Here is a 22047-nt window from a genome sequence, read left to right as displayed (position 1 = left end):
CTCTGTATCTATGAGTCTGTTTCTATTCTGCTCGTTATTTATTTTGTTTTTTTTAGATTCCATAAATAAGTGAAATAATCTGACATTTGCCTTTCTCTGTCTGACTTATTTCACTCAGCACTATATCCTCTAGGTCCATCCATGTTGTTGCAGATGGCAAGATTTCATTCTTTTTTATGGCTGAATCATATTCTATTGTATATGTGCACCACTTCTTCTTTCTTCATTCATCTATTGATGGACACTTAAGTTGCTTCTGAATCTTGGCTATTGTAAATAATGCTGCAAAAGACATATGGATGCATATGTCTTTTTGATTTAGTGTTTTAAGTTTCCTCGGATAAATAACCAGAGGTTGAATTGCTGGGTCCTTCTTTGTCTCCTGCTATAGCTTTTGTTTTAAAGTCTATTTTGTCTGGTATAAGTATTGTTACCTCAGCTTTTTTGTTTGTTTGTTTCCTCTTTCATAAAATAACATTTTCCATCCCTTTGCTTTCAGTCTGTGTTTATCTTTTGATCTGAAATGAGTCTCTTGTAGACAGCATATATATACATCTTGTTTTCTTATCCATTCAGCCATACTGTATCTTTTGTTTGTAGGATTTAACCCATTTGCATTTAAAGTAATTGTTGATAGGTATATATTTATTGCCATTTTATTATTAATATTTATATATTTTTTCTTATTATTATGATAAAGAAGACCTTTTGACATTTCTTGTAATACTGGTTTGGTGGTATGAACTCCTTTAGCTTTTTCTTGTCTGGGAAGCTCTTTATCTGTCCTTCAAGTATAAATGAGAGCTTTGCTGGAAGAGTAATCTTGGTTGTAGGTCCTTGCTATTCATCACTTTGAATATTTTGTACCAATCCCTTCTGGCCTGCAAAGTTTCTATTGAGAAATTAGCTAACAGTCATATGGGAACTCCGCTGTAGGTAACTAACTGCTTTGCTCTTGCTGCTTTTAGGATTCTCTCTTCTGCATTTAAATTATGATGTGTCTTGGTGTGGGCCTCTTTGGGTCCATCTTGTTTGGGATTCTGTGCTTCCTGGACTTGTATGTCTTTTTCCTTCACCAGGTTAGGGAAGTTTCAGTCATTATTTCTTCAAATAGGTTCTCAGTCTCTTGCTCTCTCTCTCTTACTCCTTTAATAAATATTATTTACACAACTTAAGTCTTCAAGCAACTTAGAGTGTAATGGGATGAGAAAGACATGGTTACTAGAACTGTAGTATGGGGTGGAAGATTGTGAGGCTGTGAAGGACACACGAAAGAGTGACAGGGTTCAGCTTACATCTTGTGTAAGGGAAAGCTTCATGGAAGGGGAACCATCTGAGCTGAGAAATGAGTACCATCTTGACATATGGAGACATGGAGAGCCCTCCCCTAGAAGAGGATGTAAGGAGGGGTCAGGTAAAGGTTTAGGGACATGGTTTGGGGATGGAAAGTAAGGGCTGGCTATAAGTAGTATGACCATTTGTCCTAGTTTTCCCAAGACAGTTTCAGTTTATACCTCTGTCCTGGTGTAATTACTAACAATGCCCCTTTTCACTCTCAAAGGCACCCCAGTTTGGATAAAGGATATAGTCACCATAGCTATAAATGATGCTCTCTTCGAGGCCGGGTTTATACATGGCTAATAGGATCTGAGAAGCAGGAATGACTTTGAGCTTTCCAGCTTGTTGCTTGATAAAACAGGGGTAAATACAGAAAAAAAAATGGCATTAGAAGGAATTGCCAATTACGAGGAAAGATTGTGAATTCAGTTTTAGATTAGAAAGACAGAGCTGGAGGGGGCCCTGCACACCATTGCTTCCAACCCCTCCTTTCGCAGCGATATTCGACAGTCCTGGGACTCGGGCTTCCTGCACTCTCATTGGAAGTTCTTGCTTCTCTACCTCACTGTACTGAGTTAGAGCATCCCTCCAAATTCAAGTCTGCGCGAAACCTGTGAATGTGACCTTATTTGGATATAGGGTCTTTGTAGATATAATGAAGTTAAGATAAGGTCATACTGGCATAGCGTGGGCCCATAATCTAGTATGACAAGTGTTCTTATAAGAAGAGGGAAATATGGACACAGACACAGAGACACACAGGAAGAAGGCCATATGACAACAGAGGTCAAGATGGGAGCGGTGCATCTACAAGCTAAGGAATGCCAAGGATTGACAGGAGCCACCAGGAAGTAGGAAGAGGCAAGGGAAGATCCTCCCCTGAGAGTCTTTGGAGGGAGTGTGGCCCTATCGACACCTTGATCTTGGATGTCAAGCCTAAAAAACTGCAAGAGAGTATGTCTGTTGGTTTAGGCCAGCCATTTTGTGGTCTTTTGTGATGGCAGCCCTAGGACACTGATACACTTTCTAAGCCTTAGGTTCAGGTGGAGTGTCCAGGTAGAGCTGTCTAGGAGGCACGTGAACATGTGGAGCTGGGATGCAGAGAAAGGTCAGGATTTGAAACAGAACCAGGGTTGGTGACGGGAATGTGGGAATGGAAGAGAGATCCAAAGTGTAGCCAAGAGAGGAACTCTGAGGGCAGGCTGTAGAGAGGAAGGAGAGGTAGTCAAGGAGGCAGAGGGCCATGTGGGAAGGGCAGGAAGAGAGCAAAAGTGAGAGAGGAATTCCTGAGGAGGCAGAGGTCAAGAGGTCACACTGGGAGAGGGGGCTGATTCAGCATTCATGTCATGGGTGACCTTTTCAAGAGCTCCTTTGAAAAAGTGCAGGGGTTAGAAACTACCAGATCAAGCCTTCAGGAATGAGTGCATTGTGAGTAAGCATTGTGAGGAAGGAGAGACTGGCAAGGGGAGATTATTCTTTCAGGGACTTCAGGACCAGGAGAGAAATAGGACCATAGCTTAAGGTGTGCAGCAGGGAAAAGGGTTTTTATTAGGCTGTAGAGAATTGAATATATTTGTGGGAAAAGGTGAGGAGAGCAGAAAATGATAGATGTAAGCTCTTGGGGTGGGTGGCTAAGGCCAACCCCTGCAAACACGCAGATATGTCACACCCTACCCAGAATTTAGCCAATCCTTTGCCTCCACTGGGGCCTCAGCTCTCCTCCGCCACCCCCTCTGTCCTCTGGGGCTTTGAGCCATCCAGTAGGGGACGGACTCTTGAATAAGAGTGGAAATGAGAACAGCACAGAGAGTGTGGACCCTGGGGTGATGAGGGGCAGCTGGAACTGTGGAACTGTTTATATAATATTATATATATATATATATATATATGATGAGAGAGAATCATAGATAGGCTGCCTCCTGAATGCCCCCTATTGGGGATCGAGCCCACAACCCGGTCAGGGCATATGACCGTGACCTTCTGGTTCATAGGTGGGTGCTCAACCACTGAGCCACACCGGCTGGGCAGTGTGGGGTCTCTTCAGTAAAAGTACACGGGGCAGCTGCCAAGGAGGATGGCACAGGAGCCAGAGGATGGTCTCACAGCAGTGGGATCCGGTCCACATCACATGGACGATTGGATTCAGCAGTGGTGTCTGCGGAAGCACGAGCCTGCCAGGCTTTTAGGAGACAGGGCAGGTCAACACTTCTCTCACCCCCCCACCCCCCCCCCCCCCAACTCTGAACCTGGCCAGTCAGTTTGAACGCCTTTTAAAGTGAGAGGGCGCTGGGTTCTCTGCATCTGATGGCTCTCTCCCACCCTCTCCTTATTTGCTCTGGGGCTCCTGAGTGTGGCTAGATTTTTATCTCCATTTCTTCTTTCTTAATGGGAGACTCATGCCTAAGTATAAGCTTTTAGGAAACACATTGCCATCCTTGGGAAATCAAGGAATTCTGAGATTATATGAGGGAGGGACCCGCATGTCCCGAGGCGCTGGCAGCTCTCTCAACATAAAAAGTTGGCTTAAAATTAATGGGGATGTGGATGGCGTACATTGACAAAAACAAAGACAGAAAGCACACGCTCCACCCTGGGGCTGCACCACATGGTGCTCCAGGAGACAGCACCCGCAGCAGCGGCTCCAAGGAACAGGCCTCCTCTCTGGTAGAGCATGGGTGGGGCCCCAGGGGGAGACACAGCACTGGCTAAGTTCTGGGGAGGGTGTTCAGGTAGCTGTGTGGGCAGGCCGATGTCAGGTCTAGGGTAATTACCGTGAAAAAAGCAGGATTTTGGAGAAAGCCTGGGCCTCTTCCCTCTGTGCCCATAACTCCTTTCTGTCCTCTTTTCTTCCAATACCCCCAAATTCTATATAATTCATCATGAGATTTTAGTCTACTTTTTTTCTATATTTCATTCACCATGTGTTAAGCATCAGTGCCCATGGTCAACAGAGGAGGGAGCATGCCAACCACATTGGCCAGAGAAGCAGGGCTTGAAGGGCCCATGACTCCAAGTCAAGTGCTCTTCACCAGACACCCTCCTCCCTGCCCTCCCCCCCCCCCCCCCCCCCCCCGCCCCATAGCTTCCTCTTTCTATGTGGAGCTTGGTTCCCGGTAGGCTAGGGCAATATCATGACATCTTCAGAATTTCAACGTTTGGGAACTTTACGTAAACTTTGGTGGAACCAAAGTCATTCTGAGTCTATGGCCCATCCCACAGGAGAGAATCACTGCTGTGCTCCGGGGTCCCCACACTGCTCCTTCCTTGTTGGCAGTGTGGCCAAAGCACTTTGGTTATACTGTCTGGGATGTCACCTATTTCTAAGCAGGCTTTGTCTACTATACACAATATTGTTAGAATGGGCGAGGAGCCGACCCTTTGCCGGGCCTTCAGGGATAACTCCCAGATCCAAACTGGCCTCTTAGAGGGAACCTCTGCCACCTAGGTGAGAAAGGCCATCTACTGAAGCTATGGTGCAGGGATCAGGAGGAGGCTACCATCACCCCTGCCATCCCCCTTCTATAATGCCTTGCAACACCTATGCACCTGGAGACCAGACACTGCAAAGCTGTTGCAATAGGGAAGCTATTGCCTACCCCAGTGGTCGGCAAACTGCGGCTCGTGAGCCACATGTGGCTCTTTGGCCCCTTGAATGTGGCTCTTCCACAAAATACCACATGCAGGTGCGTAGGTACAGTGTGATTGAAACTTTATGGCCCATGCGCAGAAGTTGGTTTTCGGCTCTCAGAAGAAATTTCACTAGTTGTACTGTTGATATTTGGCTCTGTTGACTAATGAGGTTGCCGACCACTGGCCTACTCCAACTGCTCCTAATCCACATGTCTATGACCATGCTAGGCAATACAATATCAAAGCAGCAGGAAGGTGGTCTCTATCTCCCTTCCACCTCCCAGAGCTCTCCAGTTCACCTAATTGGCAGAATATATGTAATTCACTCTAGACTCCTAGCTGCAAAGGAGTCAGAGAATTGTAGTTTCAAATTTTCTAGCAACTGCAGTACAAGGAGGAGTTTAAATGGATGCTGAGTGCCAGACCTCTGTACCTACTTTATATGGTGAGATAAAAATACTGCTTTTAATAAATATTTCAAATATTTTTAAATGGTTCTGGGTTAACATTTATTTAATAAAAAATTTAAAAATTTTTATCTCTGAAGATTAAAGGGCATGTTCATATATGGTGAGAGTCCTCTTAACCATCCCAAGGATGACTTCTCTCCACCAATATCACCATGGCAAAGTTCAGAAGGTTTCTCATGCATTGGAAGATTATATCCTAAAAATAATGATTCACTTTCATTTTTTTAAAATTATGAAAATAATACAAGTATTATTTAAGTATGAAAAATATAATAAAAATAGTTACCTGTAATCCTACATCACTATCACTATAACCACTTCACTCTTTTGATATGCATATTTACATTTTTGTCGATGTAACATTTATAAAATCGTTTTGTCTTTTTCACCTAATATGCATCATCACCATTTCCCATGCTGCATAATGTAACCACGATTTTTAATGGGCCCATAATATTTCATTACTACATGTACCATAATTGACGTAGCCATTCCTCTCTAGTTGAACCTTTAGGTCATTTCCAATTATTTATGGCTACAAATAATGCTATGAAGAAGAGCTTCATGCATTTTCAGACTTTTGTGTCTGGTTAAGGGGTATCCATTTGTAAATGAATATCAACAGCTTTTGATCAATGTTTCTCAAAAATCACCTTTGGCAAAAGCAGGGAAATTCTTCTCTGTAAACACTGAACACAGAGCTTGCTTCCATCACATCCTTAGCACTCACTTTGGGAGCCACTATTGTCAGCTACCGAAAATGGGGCAATGGGGGCCCTGGGCCTTGAAGCCTCTACTGACAATGCTCACATCACGGTACCTCAGTTCCCCGAGCACTGCCAGGGTTGCTGTAACTTGAACCTTGGGGCCAGGGTGAGGGCAAAGTGTGGGCACAGCATCTTCAGGGTCTCCTCCCTTCCCTATCTCAGAGCCCAGCTTTCCTGACCAGAAGCTGCCTCTGGATAAGGTGTCTGGTGAGGTAGAAGTTGATCAGCAAGAGCCAAATCTTTAGCCAGGAACACATACATTTAGACTTTCAAATGTCATGCTTTCAAGGAGACTCCCATAAACAGGCCACTCCTCTACTTTCTGATTCCTTTCCCTTCCCACAATGGAGCAAGACAGTACTATTGAGGTTAAAATAAAGAGTGAACTTAAGAACTAGGAGACCAGAGTCTTAGGAGACAGGCAGATCGATGCATGGCTGCAAGATGTTGCTCTCAGGCACTTTGCAGCCCTACCATGGGATCAAGCCTCTAAGGACCTTCTAGGCTTATCAACTCCAAAGAAAATGGGCTGGAGGTGCCTGCCCAGAAGGGATCCATCTTGGTTACTACTTATTGTCTTGGTTACTCCAGGGCAGGGTGGATTTAGCCTCTGTGTGAGAATAAGGGGAGGAATAAATTTAGCTCTATTATGATGTGTTTGCAGTGAGAGGAAAAAACCCATACTAATAAAATGGTAATATGCTAATTAGACTGGGTTGACCAGCCAGCTTCCGGATGTCCAACTTCCTTCCGGACAAAGCCATGGCAGTAGGGGCCGAGGCAGAAGCAGTTAGGGGCAATAAGGCCAGCAGGGGAGTGTAGTTGGGGTGATCAAGCAGGCAGGCAGAGGCATTTAGGGGGCAATCAGGCAGGCAGGCAGAGTGGTTAGGGGTGATCAGGCAGGCAGGCAGGTGAGCATTTAGGAGCCAGCGGTCCCAGATTGCGAGAGGGATGTCTGACTGCTGGTAGAGGCCCGATTCCACAGGGATCGGGCCAAAACTGGCAGTTGGACATCCCCCAAGGGGTCCCCGATTGGAGAGGGTGCAGGCTGGGCTGAGGGAACCCTCCCATGCATGAATTTCGTGCACTGGGCCTCTAGTTTCAAATAAATGGGTATTCTCCCCTACCAAGCAGCCTATCACAGGGCCTTGAGTTTCAACTCTGTCCCACGTGGTATATGCCCTCGTGTTGCACAAAAGTAGGTGCATCACTGCTATGGCTCAGTGTGTCCTCAGTTCTCCAACTCCACTCCCTTCCCCATCCAGCCACCATAACTGCTCCATAAGTGACATCTGCAGTCACCTCAAGGCCTGAGGAATGCCAAAGCTTGCTGAGCAGTACTGTTTGCAAAACCCTGGGCTCTGGGGGCCAGTTTCCCCTGAGCCTCGGTTCCTGCTCCCCCTGCAAGCCTATGCATAGCGCCTCTGTGGCCAGGCTGACCCTCTCCAGGGACCGCCCCCCCACTGCCTGCCCCAAGGGAGGCAGCACCACCCTTGAGGTGGTACAACTTCCCGGGACGCCCCAACGTCTCTTCTCGCCCCCCTCCGGTTGCTTGGAAATTTGCACTGGACAGTGACGTCACACAGGGAGGCGGGTCCTCACTGGGCCGCACACCAATGGCGCGGCGGCCGCCAGCCTCTTCTTTTCCAGTGATTGGTGTCTCGGGCCCCTCCGCTCCACCCCAGCCCGCCATGGCGTCAGGCGCCGTAGCCCCGGGGAGGTGGTTCCCACTTTAAGAAGTGAAGTTTTTCACCCCCTCCCCCTCCCTGCCCACCTCCTGCAGCCTCCCGCGGCCGTGGAGCTGGCGGATGGAGCTGCGCCGCGGCGGCATGGGGAGCCAGACTGTGGGGCGCAGGATGGATGGGGACTGCCGAGATGGCGGCGGCGGCGGCAGCAAGGACGCCGGGTCGGAGGACTATGAGAACCTGCCGACCAGCGCCTCCTTATCCACCCACATGACAGCCGGAGCGATGGCTGGGATCATGGAGCACATGGTCATGTACCCGGTAGACTCAGTGAAGGTGAGGCGCCAGGAGACTTGAGGTTACGAGCGAGCAGAGGAGAGAGCGCGCGTGCGTGCGGGGTCCCCGGGGGCGGCGATCGGGGCAGCTCTGCACGGTCTCCACGCCTGCCCACGCCACCCGGGGGTGTGAGAGTCCTGGCTCATCGCGGCTCCCGCCGGCGCGCCGGGTGTCCGAGGCGCAGCGAGAGGAGAGCGCCGCCCGCGCGAGGTGCCCCGGGCTGCCCACACGTGCGCCGTTTCCGAGGGAGCTGGCCGCCGGGGAGCGCTCACCGCGCTCGCGCCTAGGAACGTGTCTCCCGACGGGCCGCGTGCCTTCCCGTCCCTGGCGTGTGGTTTCTGCTTCCCGGGTGTGCTGGGGGATCTTGGGAGTGGCAGGGAGAAGTTCTCTTGGGTCTTGGCGGCTCTCTTGGGGGTGCCGGTTCGGCGGTGCCCTGTTGATCCCCTTTCCTTAGTGTTTCTGCTCCTCGTCCCCTGGAGTTTGGGCAGCGGAGCAGCGGGGAAGGCAATGAGACCTGCAGTGACATTTGCCTTCTCGTTTTGTATCAGGGAGGCCGGCAGGTGGGGAGAGAGTGTGCTACGCAGCCCTTAACTGTAGGTTGTGTAATAGGCACCCCAGGTAGTTTTTAATGCGTGTCTGTAGGGAGGCAGCTTTAGCCAGGCAGACCCAGAGCTGCTGTCAGTTTGTTCAGGACACTGCATGCCTAGGGGATAGACGAGCGCCGGGAAGTAATGCTACTACGGACACATTGCATTTGTGCAGGCATCACTCATCCAGTTCATACAGCAACCCTGGCGGTGAACGGATGAAGAAACTGAGGCACAGAGGGGTGAACTGATTAACTTGCCCACTTTTATCCTCTGACTCCAGCCCCACTGTGTTTTGGAGGATTGGAGGCCTCTCTCGGTGGCAGTTACCTTGAATGGCAGGCCCACAGAGGTTCCCTGCCCCCCCTTCCCGGCAGCTGTATCTTATTGCTGATGCTGGCCCCACGTGAGCCGTGTGAAGGCCAGAATGTCTAACTTAGAGGGTTTCCCTGCCCTGGGCAGCTCTCAGAGCTGGCAGTCGGTGGCTGGAGAGGCACAGGTCCAGTGAGAGATGGCATGGGCATTCATGGTAAGGTGAGAGTCTGTGCCATTGGGTCCGAGCCATCGCCCGTTCTGTCCCTTCAGCGTCCCCGCGGGGAATTACAGGAATGGTCCTTGCCTGCCAGGGTAAGGGAGGGGGTTGGGGGTTGGGGGTTGGGGAGGTTGGTCTTATCTCTGAGGTTTACAGAGCTCCTCCAGGAGACACCCTGGACAGATACCAGGTGGCATTTGTAGAGGAAAGAATCCCTCCCGTGTAATAAAATTCCCCATATTTGAAGCTGTAGTCTCAAGTGCCTTGGACAGAGGGTAGGGAACGTTAGGAGCAGGGAGATGTCATCTGAGCAGGCACCAGACCCGCTGGGTCGGGGAGATGAATGTGGCAGCGAGAGCCATGCCACTTCGCAGGCCCTGGCCTCTGGGCTCAGAGTTCGGTTCAGAGCATCATTGTAGCTCACCTTTAGGATTAGTGAAAATCAGTCGTGCCTTTTGAGCTTCCTTGGACCCTGGAAAGAGGCATCCGTGTTTAGTTTCCTCCCTACCCCTCCTCCTGCCCCTTACAGGCCGGTATTTTGTGTAACTTTCTGTGTTGGTTTTCGCCAGTGGACGGGTTAATACAGCGTGTGAAGAAGGAGCTGGTTTGGCTGTCACCTTATGGGGCTTGACTGTAAAATGAAGGCCTGGGTCCGCTAATGAGTAAGGTCTTCTGGGTTCTGGGGTTCTAACGCTGACCCTGAATAAAGGACCCATAGGGGTGCTTCTGTTTCTAAGCATGCAGGTTTGGTTTTAAAGCACCTCTCATTTTTTTGCTACATTTTTGGAAGGGGTAGCCAGGCTTATTCTTTTCTGAGAAGAGGAACAGAGAGAGTTAAGCGTGAGAGCCCCTTTGCAGGACCCCAGCGAGGCTGCGCAGAGCGCCAAGGTCGGCCGAGATCAGCCCTGTTGTCTGTGCCGACCACGAGTGATCAGGGCCTCTCCACGCTTCAGTCATGGCAGAGCTTCACTTGGAGAGACCTTGACCGTGTTTTTAAATGTTTTGGATAATGGCGACTGTGAGTAATTGAGTCAGGAGCCCTGGGTTGGATTTCAAGCCCTGCCCCGAACTTGCTTCATGCCTTAGGCGCTGTTCTGTCTCTTAGTTTTGTCACTCGTAAATAAAATGGGGGCTGTGGACCAGTTCAGGATTTCTCCCCACTGTTAACCTTATCCCCCTCTCTATAAACACAGAACACCCACTGTCCTCTTTGATGTTACTTGAAATTTCAGATAACTGTGTCAGCTGAAGCCACATCAACGTAAATTGCATCTTGGAAGAAAACTTTTGTTTGTTTCTAAGGCATTTTCTTTGGTTTTTCACTTTGGTGATGTGAAGTTAAATGAGTGGTGGGTGGGCCTGCCTTTTTTCAATGTTTCTGTCCTGGACAGTGTGGACTGGAGAGCGTAAGCACACTGCTTGGTTTTATGGTTAGAGGTGCAGAAAGCTAGCCTTGCTGATGCTTAAAGTTATAATATTCAGTACTATTTCCCATCCCACCCCTGTGTTTTTGTAAACTTTGGGCAGTGACCCATTAGCAGGATCAACATTTAAAAAATGACAGATGGGTGAGAGTACAGGGTATAAGCGTGCATGGCATGCAGTAAGGAAGTGTTGCTCCATGAAACTCTGGTGTGTGTGTGTGTGTGTGTGTGTGTGTATGTGTATGTGTGCGTGCGCGTGCCTGAGTGGCTGTGTAAAGTGCTCTTTAGGCCGGGGGTTATGGCCAAAATTAAGAGACCCTGAATCCATGATCACTAATCCCTCGAGCTCCAGCTGGCATCAGCCTGTGATGACTAAATGGGTGTCGGAAGACCTTCGGCAACTTTTCTGCCCCTTCCGTGTCGTCTCCTAGTTTCAGGGCGGTGGGGTGTGAGTGTTCACTCATCTGCGAAGGGCCAGGCCCCCGGGACTTGCGGCTGCCTGTTTTCTCCTGTCAGCTCTGAGTCCCCGCAGGGGCACGAGGGAGAGCGCGTGGCCACTCCACTCCTTAGGGCTTCGGGCTTCTCCACATGGTTATTAGCAAGTACTTGCTCCTCTCCACTGGGGGTTTGCCGCAGGTCTTCCACCACCTTCTTCCTAGTGCTCCAAAGGGGCAAGTGCCCGAGTGTCGAGCAGCGAGGGTGCCTGGCCCAGCACTTGGGGTGGATGTGAGAACCCCTGGTCGGGAGTGCTCAGGACTGTGGGGAGAATGCCAGGTGGGTGGAGGAGGAAATTCCAACCAGATTAGGCACACCACTTGTAGACCATGCTGCGTCCCCGTGGTGGGGAAGGCAGGGGTGAGAGGAAACAGGAAAGATTTGAAGCGAGGGAACTTCCGCTGACCCCTTCACAGCCCTTCTCTTGCTTTGCTTGTCAGGGAAACCGTTGCCCTGAGCTCTGCTAGGAAGAGCCTTCCTTCCCGGCCGGGGCGCAGATGGGTGGGGGACAGTGTTCTTTCCCGGGGCTGTGGGTGCTGAACCATTTGGAAGCCTTGGGTTGGTCTGGGTGGGGAGGAGAGGGCTCGTAGCCGGCCCTGCCCAGCTCTGAGCAGCACTGAGCCAGGCAGGTGCCAGGATGGCCCAGCATCCCTCAGCTTCCCAGTCTGCGCCTCGTGGTCCGAGCAGTGAGGTTGGCTGGTAGGAAGGGTGCTCAGGATGGGGAAGGCAGCTGCCAGAGTCCCCTCCCACCCGCTGCATTGCTTTCCAAACAAAGTACAGTGTGGTGGATGCCCTTGAACTTCAAAAGGGTGTGAGATCCCAGACTGCTGTAGTTCCTGCAGCAAAATTATAGTGATTTTTTTCTGTCTCTCTTCCCCAGCCTTGTCTTCTTCAGATTCCTCCCCTCCTTTTCTGTCCTTCAGTGGGAGGTGCTTTTCTAAAAGGTGGATGTAGGAGGGGCAGGGAGTCAGAAAAGGAGCGTTCTCGAACTTTTGTCTTAGTCTTGGTGTCATGAACTCGCAGGCTGCAGGCTGGTACCCAGTGTGCACCTAAGCCCTACAGGCCTGCTGCTGAAGTAGTGGGGGTGGGGATCTTACCCGGTCCCAGCGTCAGCACGTGGCCCCATAGGGTCACTTTCCTGCCTGCTGCTGGCTCCCTCTGCCTGGAAATGGGGGAGGGGGAGGCTGGGGCAGAGGGCTTGGAGGGAAGCCCCTAGCATTTCAGTGGGCAGCGAACGTGGTCTCCGGTGACTTCAGCTCATCCATGGGGAGAGTCACTTGGGCTTAAAGGGGGGATTTAAGTGACTGTGACCACGCCGGGGTGTGCACGTGGATGTTGGGGGTTGTCACGAGGAAGGGAGAGTGGTGCTCCGTGCGTGTACTTCACATCCCTTTCCTGGTTTCCACTTGGGCACATTTTAGCCACCTGTGGCCCTCTCATTCACTCATTGCTCTTTGGAGCAGCGACCGGTCTCAGGACTTCAGTCCCACTTCCCCTTGGGGACAGGCTTGGGCTCTGGGCCCCCTTCCAACTTTATTTATTATTTTTAAAAATATATATTATTGATTTTTTTATAGAGAGGAAGGGAGAGGGATAGAGAGTTAGAAACATCGATCAGCTGCCTCCTGTACACCCCCTACTGGGGATGTGCCCACAACCAAGGTACATGCCCTTGACCGGAATCGAACCTGGGACCCTTGAATCTGCAGGCCGACGTTCTATCCACTGAGCTAAACCGGTTTCGGGCCCCTTACAACTTTAGACGGGCTGCCTTTCCCTGACCCACTGGGTGTACGGGGCTGGCTTGTGTTGAATGAAGACTGTGAACGTCTTTTGAACCCTAGCATGGCCTGGGTCTTTTCCTAGTACCCAGCCTTTCCCTCTCAGAGACTTTCCTGCGTGTGTGTTCTGCATCTTCCGCCCGTTGTCTGGTCCTGTGGGTGCTGACCACAGACGTGTTTGCTGGAGCCCTCCAGGCGGCTGGGGAGCCCTGCTCCTCCCACAGCCTGCCTGCCAGCCCCTCCCCACCTCCACCTTGAATGCTCACAGGGGCCATTTTTCCTAGGAGGGGTGTGGCTAATCACATTCTCCTTGTTTAACTGTAATCCTTCCCTCTAGCACCTTCTGAGCTGAGATTTCTCACCCTCAGAGAACTATCTTGGGACCCAGTCTTTGACTTCCTGGTCGGGCGGGACATTGAGCTTTCCTGAGATCTGATTCCCTTCCCTGTAAAATGCAGGTGCCCGTTTTCTTCCTGCTTTCTCTCCCCTTGCTTCCTTCTTCCTTCGTTTTCCACTGTACCTGTGGGAGTTCCCGTGACCAGCTAGCTCCCTTCCCTCTACGCTGAGTGGTCCTTCCGTCTCCCTGTCCTGATAGAAATCCAAGTAAAGGTGGTTCCCATCAGCTCGAACCCAGGTACCTTCTGGTCTCGGACAGGGGTGGGGGTGGGGACACTTCCTTCTCTCCTGTGCACCTCTCCCTCCCCTTGGAGGCTCCTGCCATCCACTTTCACCAGCATCAGCCACTCTTCTCTCTCTGGTCATCTACTCCCCTGTGACTGCAGCCGGCTTTCTCGTGCTGAGTGGCAGGATAGTAGACTGATTAGAGCATGGCCCCTGAGTCAGACTGCTTGGACCGGGACCCCAGTTCCCACTTAAGGTTTCTTCACCTCTCTGTGCCCAGTTTTCCCATCTGTGAAAAGGGGAAAAGCTGGTGCTGCTGTCCCAGGGTGGCTGTGAGGGTCACGTCCTTACAGCCCTTAGAACAGTGCCTGCTGAGTAGAGATTGCTCTCCAGGCGTCATCGTCATCTTCATCATCTGCGTTGTCCCCTTCGTGACAATGTGCAGTCACTCTTCCTCATTCTCTGCGGACGTTGGTGTTGGCTCACAGACTGCTTCTCCCCAAATCCCGTCCTCGCCCTGAGAACATGTCCTCTTGTTCAGCACCTGACTGCCATTCAAATCCCTCTGTTCTTGACATCCCTCAGGTTGATGGTCTTTACCTCCTGGGGCCTGGCCCTAATTCAGAACCTTCCGCCCCTGGAATCCTAAATTGGGACATCTCACAGGCTGGCCATAACGTTCTCACGGTCATGCTAGGTCTTCCCCCCTCATCCTGACCTGTCCTCCTCATCGGGCCTGGGCCCTGGCCCATCTCTGCTGCCACTGGGCCTTCAGTTTTTTTGTCTTTGGTTCCTCTAACACTGGCCTGCCCCGACTGGCCGGTCCTGGACAGACTGTCCGGCTACTGGGCGGTGAGCCCCTCAGGAGAAAGCCATGGCCACAGTGACTCTCCGTGTGTCCATGCCGTTGGGCCCGCGGCCTGTCCTTGCAAGTGTGTGGTCAGCCTACTTCCGTCCTCCCCGGCCGCTGCTGCAGACCAGGCTCTGCTCGGTCAGCGCCCCCCGCCCCCCCTCCACTTTTTCAGCCTCTGCGTAGCAACTTGCTTCCTAGTTCCTAGAGGAACCAGGACCGCAATCAAAGTCACCTTCCTGTCACTGCCTTCCAACTCGCCCTCTGTCCCCTGCCCCTACCCCCTAAGGTAAAGAGGGTCCTTTCCTCCTCTTGGGTGACTCAGAGGGGGCAGGGCAGGGCGCTGTGTGGGAACCACCCTCACACCTGGAATTGAATCCTGGCTACACACCTGGGGCACCCTGGGTGACCTCTCTAAGCTCAGCTTTCTTGTGTGCAGAGCGGGACATGAACACCAACACCTGCCTTCCAGGGCTGGCGGGAGGGTTGCATGCGGCAGCATGCAGAGCTCTGGCTGCAGTGTCCGGAGCCTGCGTTCTCGGTGGAGGGCCACAGCGTAGTTATTTTGGTCATCTCTCTCTTGGGTAACCCAGTTCCAGTATCTTCATCTTCCCCCGCATTGGTTCCTTCTTGAAATCATTTACCCAGGTCCAAGCCCGTCCCATGATAAATTCACAAACGAACCATAGACATCTTACCTTAACCCCATGGGCCCCAAGTACCACCCTCTTCCTTCCTGGAAACAGGCAAACACTTGTTGCTCTTTTTTCTCTCTCTCTCTCTCCTTAAAATAATAGATGTTATAAAGGATCATTGACACTTGGTCTGTACTCCCTTACTTTGTCACCCCCTCCCAGGTCACTGGCTTTTGTGCCCCCCACTCCACTGAAACCTCAGGAGGCCGCTCTCGATCCCCAGGATTGCTGCCAGCCCCTGCTGCAGCCATCTCTCTGTGAGGGGGGCCTCGTGACCCTCTGACCCCTGAGCTCTTGGTATCCCCTTTGGGTCTGGCTACCGCTGGCCCCTGTGCCGCCGTTGGTCTTCTGCAGAATGCTGCCCTCCGCTCTCTTTTCTCCCCCCAGGACACGTCTCAGTTTGCGCCTGGGTCCTGATAACTCGCAGATCCGTGTCTGTGGTCCAGTGTCTCCAGGAGCTGGGTATCCAGTTGCCTCGCAGACATGTCCACTTGGCTGCCTCATGGGCCCCTCGGCCTCGGCGTGTCCAGTGTGGACACTCTGACCTCCTCTCGGCCCAGGCCCGTCTCAGGAACTTGGTGTTCCTCTTCATTTTCTCTCTGCCCCTGCCCCCTTCCTTCTCCCCACCACAGGCTTCCTAGACCTGGCCATTTCTGCATCCTGTAACACCGCTTCAGTTTGTTGTCGTCTCCCTGTCCCCACGGCTATGACCTCGGTTCAGGGGACACTGTGGTCTCCTTTTCATTGACAACGTCCCATTGAGTCCACCTGCCCCTCACCCACACTTCCCTATGGTCTGGCCCTGCTTTTATCTTCTCCACAGCATTTATTACCTTCTAAAATATGGTACCGTTTACATATATGTGTGTGTGTGTGTGTGTGTGTGTGTATATATATATATATATATTTAATATATTTTATTAATTTTTTACAGAGAGGAAAGGAGAGGGATAGAGAGTTAGAAACATCGATGAGAGAGAAACATCAATCATCTGCCTCTTGCACACCCCCTACTGGGTATGTGCCCGCAACTAAGGTACATGCCCTTGACCGGAATCGAACCTGGGACCCTTGAGTCCGCAGGCTGACGCTCTATCCACTGAGCCAAACCGGTTAGGGCACCATTTACTTATACTTATTATTGATATTGCTTATGTATTTGATTGATGTTTATGTTATTTACCTGTTTTATTTATATCTGTCATATTATTTATATTGTTATGGTCTGTCTCCCCTCATTCACATGTAAGCTCTCCGTGGGCAGGAATTTTGTGCTCTCTTGTTCTCATTGCCGGAAACAGGAGCGGGCACATAGTAAGTTGCGCAGTGAAGTGTTTGTATACTGAGTTACCACAGATCCTCCGTAGCCAGCCCTGCTCACGCCCACCTCGCAGCCCTCCAGCTTCCTGAGGCGTGCAGTTTTCTCTTCTTAAATAGGGTAGAGCAGTGATTTTCAACTGGTGTGCGCAGGAAATTTTAAAACATGCACTACCTGACTGTTTAGCCAGGGGCACTGACCTCTTTTCCCTTAGATTGTCAGATAAAAAAAAATGACAACAGCCAACACAACAATAGCTGTCAGGTAGGAAGGTATCAAAATTATACCTATTTTTTTTTTTGTCAGATTGGTAAAAACTATATTTTTTGATGTGCTGCAGAATTTTAGTAATTAGTTTGTATGTGCCAGAGATGAGAAAGGTTGAACATTTCTGGGGTAGATTAACAATGCCCATCCTGCCCACTTACTGCATCTAGGGAAAAATGAACAAACCTTTCTTCTGTTTAAAAAGTATAAGGACCTGGCTCATGTGGCTCAGTGGTTGAGCGTCGACCTATGAACCAGGAAGTTACAGTTTGATTCCTCATCAGGGCACATGCCCGGGTTGCAGGCTCCATCCCCAGTAGAGGGTGTGCAGGAGGTGGCCGATCATTGATTGTTTCGCATCATTGATGTTTCCATCTCTCTCTCCCTCTCCCTTCCTTGCTGAAGTCAATAAAAATATATGTTGAAATAAAAGTATAAGGCTCTGTGTAGGTGCCAGTTCACGGTGTTTATTACCAAACTGGGATCCTGCTCAAGGAAAATCCAGGCCCTTTCTCAGGGTGTAGCAGAGCCTGGGACGGGGGGCCATGGAGCAACCCCATGTCTGCAGTTCACAGCGGGTGGGGTCCCCCCTCATATCCCCCTAGCTGTCCCTGTTGCCTTCGTAATAAAACCTGAACTACCTCACGTGGTGCTCACAGAGACCCAGATACACCCCTGCACACACATACACAGCTTGTCCACCAGAGCGAGACACAGGTATCTGTGGGTGGTGGGTGCATGAGTGAAGACGCTGATGTTTTCAAGGGATGTGAAGAAGAGAGCCGTTAAAACTGCTATTAAACAGATGCTCCCTTTTATTTTGTTTGTGTAGTTTTTGTTGATTTCATAAGGTGTCTTGGCCACAAAAAGACTTTCTCTGCTCTTTCGTTTGTCCTGCAAGTCACAGTTACACCCCAGTGAGGCTGTGGGTTCACCTGGCCACCCACTTCATTCAGCCACACGTGCCGGGGCCCCTCCCTGCAGGCTCTGTGCTAGACACCAGGCAGCAAAGATAAGTCCCTGTTCCCAGAGCGTGCTGCTCCCTATAATTAGATCCTTTAAAGCAGTGGTTCTCAACCTTCCTAATGCCGCGGCCCTTTAATACAGCTCCTCATGTTGTGGTGACCCCCAACCATAAAATTATTTTCGTTGCTACTTCATAACTGTAATTTTGCTACTGTTATGAATCGTAATGTAAATATCCGTGTTTTCCGATGGTCTTAGGCTCTACAGCAGCGGTTCTCAACCTGTGGGTCGCGGTATACAAAACTAAGCTCTCCTTTCCTCTTTTTATCTTTTCCTAGAGGCCCAGTGCACAAATTCATGCACAGGTGGGGTCCCTCAGCCTGGCCGGCAGGTTGAGAACCGCTAGCAGGGTCGCCTAAGACCATCGGAAAACACAGATATTTACGTTACGATTCATTAACAGTAGCAAAATTACAGTTATGAAGTAGCAACGAAAATAATGTTATGGTTGGGGGTCACCACAACATGAGGAACTGTATTAAAGGGTCGTGGCATTAGGAAGGTTGAGAACCACTGCTTTAAAGAGAAGATTGGCCCAACTTGATCTTTACTTTCAAATGGGCACAAGGTCTGGGGTGCCTGGACTCGGGGGTGCTCAGGCTGCCTTCTTGAAGGTCTGGAGCCTGTCGGGAGCATCCCTCCGGCCTTCTCTGCCGGCCACTCTGGAGCTGGCTCCTCGCCCTGTAACGAACAGTGGCCCTCAGTTGTGCACCCTCCCTGCCCCCACCGTCCCTCACTCCTGAGGTTGTTAGTCATTCTGGAAGCCACAATTGGCTCATAGAAGACAGCTTTGAAAACATTCCCTCTCCTACCCGTAATCCCAGACAAGTGGGAAGGGCCGTTGTCTGGTTACTGCAAGGTGTTGTGGTCTCACATTCATGCTTCCTCTCCGAAGAGAAAACAGAACATGTTGAAATTGAGAGAAATCCCAGCAGATTGTTGCATAACAGGTTTAGGGAGCGTCTGGCCATCATGGGTCCAGTTAGGGGCTGCAGCTTCGTGTCACTGAGAGGACTCCTCAGGGGCCGCCGGCCTCTGGATCCATTGGACACATCCAGTGGGTGACTCAGAAGCTGTGGTACCCTGCGGTCTGGCTGGCTAAAGCCCCTGACCTGGTCGCTCATTGTAAGTCACAGCTTTTGTACCCTGGCATGGCCGCAAGGCTACATTGGAGATGCTCCTGTGGGCAGGGGCAGGGGAAGGGTGTGTGAGTATCGGGCTGGTGCTGGTGTGGAGGCCTGTAGAAAGGGCTCCAAAATGGGGGGATGGGGAGAAAGCCCATGAATTTAAGTCCAAGTTCCACCATTAACCAGTTTTGAATCCTTGGCCGAGTTAGTTCTCTGGGCTGCTGTCTCCTAGAATAACATCATTTGTTTACCTACTTGTTGAGAAGCTCAGGTGGGATCACATATGTGGGTGGCTTTTGTAAACCTTAACATGCCCAGCTAATGACCGATCGTATCAGAGGCATTATGCTTATCTATATATATATAAAAGCCTAAGCGACCGTTCGACCAGTAGCTATGACGACGTGCACTGACCACCCGGCATAGAAACATGGAACAGGCTGATGAATCTCAGAGGGAAGCGGGAGGGGGCAGGGTGGAAAGAGATTAATCAAAGATCTTATATGCATACTAGAGGCCCGGTGCATGAATGTGAGACCATAACACCTTGCAGTAACCGGCAGTCCGACATCCCCTTAGGGGTCCCTATTGCAAGAGGGCACAGGCCAGGTGGAGGGACCCCACTGGTGCACAAATCCGTGCATCGGGCCTCTAATCAATTAAGAAAAGGACAGCTCAGGTTAGCAGCCTCAGGTGCTGGGGCCAGACTGCCTGGAGTGGCACCTGGTCAAGTTACTGAAACCTCTCTGTGCCTTATTTTTCTCATCTGTGAAATAGGGATAATAATAGTACCCACCTGTTGCTATGGGAATTAATTATGACACGCCTAGGATGTTAAGAATAGTGGCAGATACATGGTAAGCACTCAAATAATATTAGCTTCTATCATTTCTGAAAGTCATATTACTTGAATGCCTGCTTCTATGTTGCTTCTATGTTGCTGTTGCAATTGTATATTGCAATACTTTTGTATTGTTTCCACCTATACTGTCATTCGATCCTCTTAGTTCTCCTTTGCAGGTGGGAAAAGGCATGTATTGTGCCTCATTTCATAGATGAGAAAACTGAGCTTCAGCATAATAACATGCGTTGGAATTCAGGCCTCTTTCTGCTATCCCAGTGCTGAAGGGGGAGAATCGAGGGAGGGAATTAGGTGGGAGCACGCGAGTGAGGTGCTGGGGTGCCAAGTCAGACATTAATGACGGCAGAGCCCTTGATCTCGGTTCTGAGGGAGAAGATAATGGGGCTCCCAGCTGCATTCTTGAGAGGGAGGATCTGGAGTGGAGGGAGTGCCAGCAGGAAATCAGAGTAGGGCATGGAACTTAGGGCTCTAACATATAGGTAGGAGTTTCTTGGTCAGATACTCCACTGTTGAGGGCAAAGGGATGATGACAAACAGTTATTGCCACTGGCTGTTTTTGGCCTTGTCTGGCTTCTTTGCTATTGCACCTTCTCAGTTTGTCCAGGGGTCAAAATTGGACTCAATATAGTGATTGGAGTTTGGGCTGGCCTGAGGATTCCTTTCCAGATCACAGCGTAGAAATGACCTTTTGGGAAGAGCACTGCTAAATCGAGTTCCTGTTAGGGCTGCAATTTTCTCCTCTTAAACAGGGAAGAGTAACAGTGCCTATCTTGCCCGCCTTTCAGGGCCACTTACTGAATCCAGGAAGAAATGGCAACCAGGTTTGCGGTGAAACACAGTTTAGAAATTACAAAGCTCCCTGTAGGTGCCAGGTCATGGTATTTATTATCCAAGTGGATCCTGTTAAAGGGGTGAGGTTAGCTCGTTGGAATGGAAAATACAGGCTCCCGTCCCAGGGAGACGGTAGGATTCACTGCAGCTGCGTGGCCTCGGGCGCTTCACCTCTCTCCTTACACGGCGTCTCCCATCTGTTGGGTAAAGACCAGGGTGGCCGTCTGCTGCCGCCTCTTCAGCTGGGTGACGAGCAAGAGCCAATTATACTGCGAGCGTGCTCAGAAATGCATTTAAAATTGATCATGTTGGCCCGGCGGTGGGAGGCGCTGCCTACAGCCACTGTGATGAAGGCTAGTGAAGGACCAGGCTACCCTCAGGGAGGACAGCAGTGTGCCCAGGGCAGTTAAGGCCCAGTCATCTCTGTAGGGTTATTATTTCAAATGTGCGCTTTTACCGTATAAATGAGTCTGCCCTTTTGAGTGCCAGGCAGATGAGGCTGGGGACATTCCCACCGTGGTCCCTCCCGTCTCGTCTCTGTTTTCCTTGTTTGCTCGTGATGCTGACACAGTGAAGTAAGAGGGGAAGGAGGTAGGACACAGATGCCTTTGTCTTGGGGTCCCCTGGCCCTCCTTTCCTTATGCTGCCCACATGGAGGGTTTTTTTGTGTGTTTTTTTGCTGGCCTCTGGCCTTGGCCCGGGCCTGGCAGCGGGCAAGGAAGGTGCAGGGAGGGTGTGGCAGCCTGCGGGGCCAGTCAGACTCACGGGGGCCGGGCACACACTGGCACTGCCTGTGACTCTCGGTGCTCCCTCCCCTGCAAGAGAGGATGTCCCACGGGTGACCCGGGGCTGGCGGGAGCCGGATGAAAGGAGCCATGGCTGGCTGGTGATCAGATCCGAGAAGTCGGGCTGGAAGGAAGGGGAGGCCTCTGCAGGACGGAAGGCGCCCATGTTTGTGCAAGTGTGTGAGCGGGGAGGGCGGGCCCAGGGTGCGTGCACTGGAGAACCACGGCGGTCTTTCCTTAGCCACCGTCTCCACGGCTGGTTTGCTAGATCTGGGCTTGGTGTTAGCCTGGTTCACAGACATGTCTCCAGTGAGGCCGAGAGGAAAGGTGTTTGCAAAAATTGCAACCTGAGCCCTGGTCTTCATTGAATGACTCAGTTAATCAGGGAGTGGGGTTCAGTGGGGGATGTGACCACATGTACCGGGCAGGAGGGAGCCAGGAGGGCGACGCCTCTGAGGTCTCGCCTGTCCTCAGGGAACTGAACCGTGTAGGACGGAGTCCAGGGAGGGCCCACTTCACTGTCCAGACCCAGACTGAAGGAGACGTCGATGTTCGTCCAGAGCCGTGTGACTCTCTCTCTCCTCCTGAGCGTCATGGCCTGTCCCCAAGGTGCCTGGCTG

At 51.0% G+C, this 22047-nt stretch overlaps 1 protein-coding gene across 2 annotated transcripts in view; it reads left to right on the top strand.

The window, feature by feature from the left end:
- The first annotated feature begins 7890 nt into the window (after positions 1 to 7890).
- SLC25A37 (solute carrier family 25 member 37) overlaps positions 7891 to 22047 on the top strand; it is a 39456-nt gene continuing 25299 nt past the window's right edge. Inside the window, exon 1 of one of the 2 annotated variants that reach the window (XM_079772402.1) lies at positions 7891 to 8226. In XM_079772402.1, coding sequence (XP_079628528.1) covers positions 8014 to 8226 — 213 coding nt within the window. In that variant the 5' untranslated portion in view covers positions 7891 to 8013. The remainder of the gene's footprint in view (positions 8227 to 22047) is intronic. The other variant, XM_079772404.1, reaches the window with a different exon arrangement.

This window comes from Cnephaeus nilssonii (assembly GCF_951640355.1).
Source record: "Cnephaeus nilssonii genome assembly, chromosome: 5".
NCBI classification, from domain to species: domain Eukaryota; kingdom Metazoa; phylum Chordata; class Mammalia; order Chiroptera; family Vespertilionidae; genus Cnephaeus; species Cnephaeus nilssonii.
The sequence above is the reverse complement of the archived record's forward strand: the minus strand, read 5'-3'. Positions and strand labels throughout refer to the sequence as shown.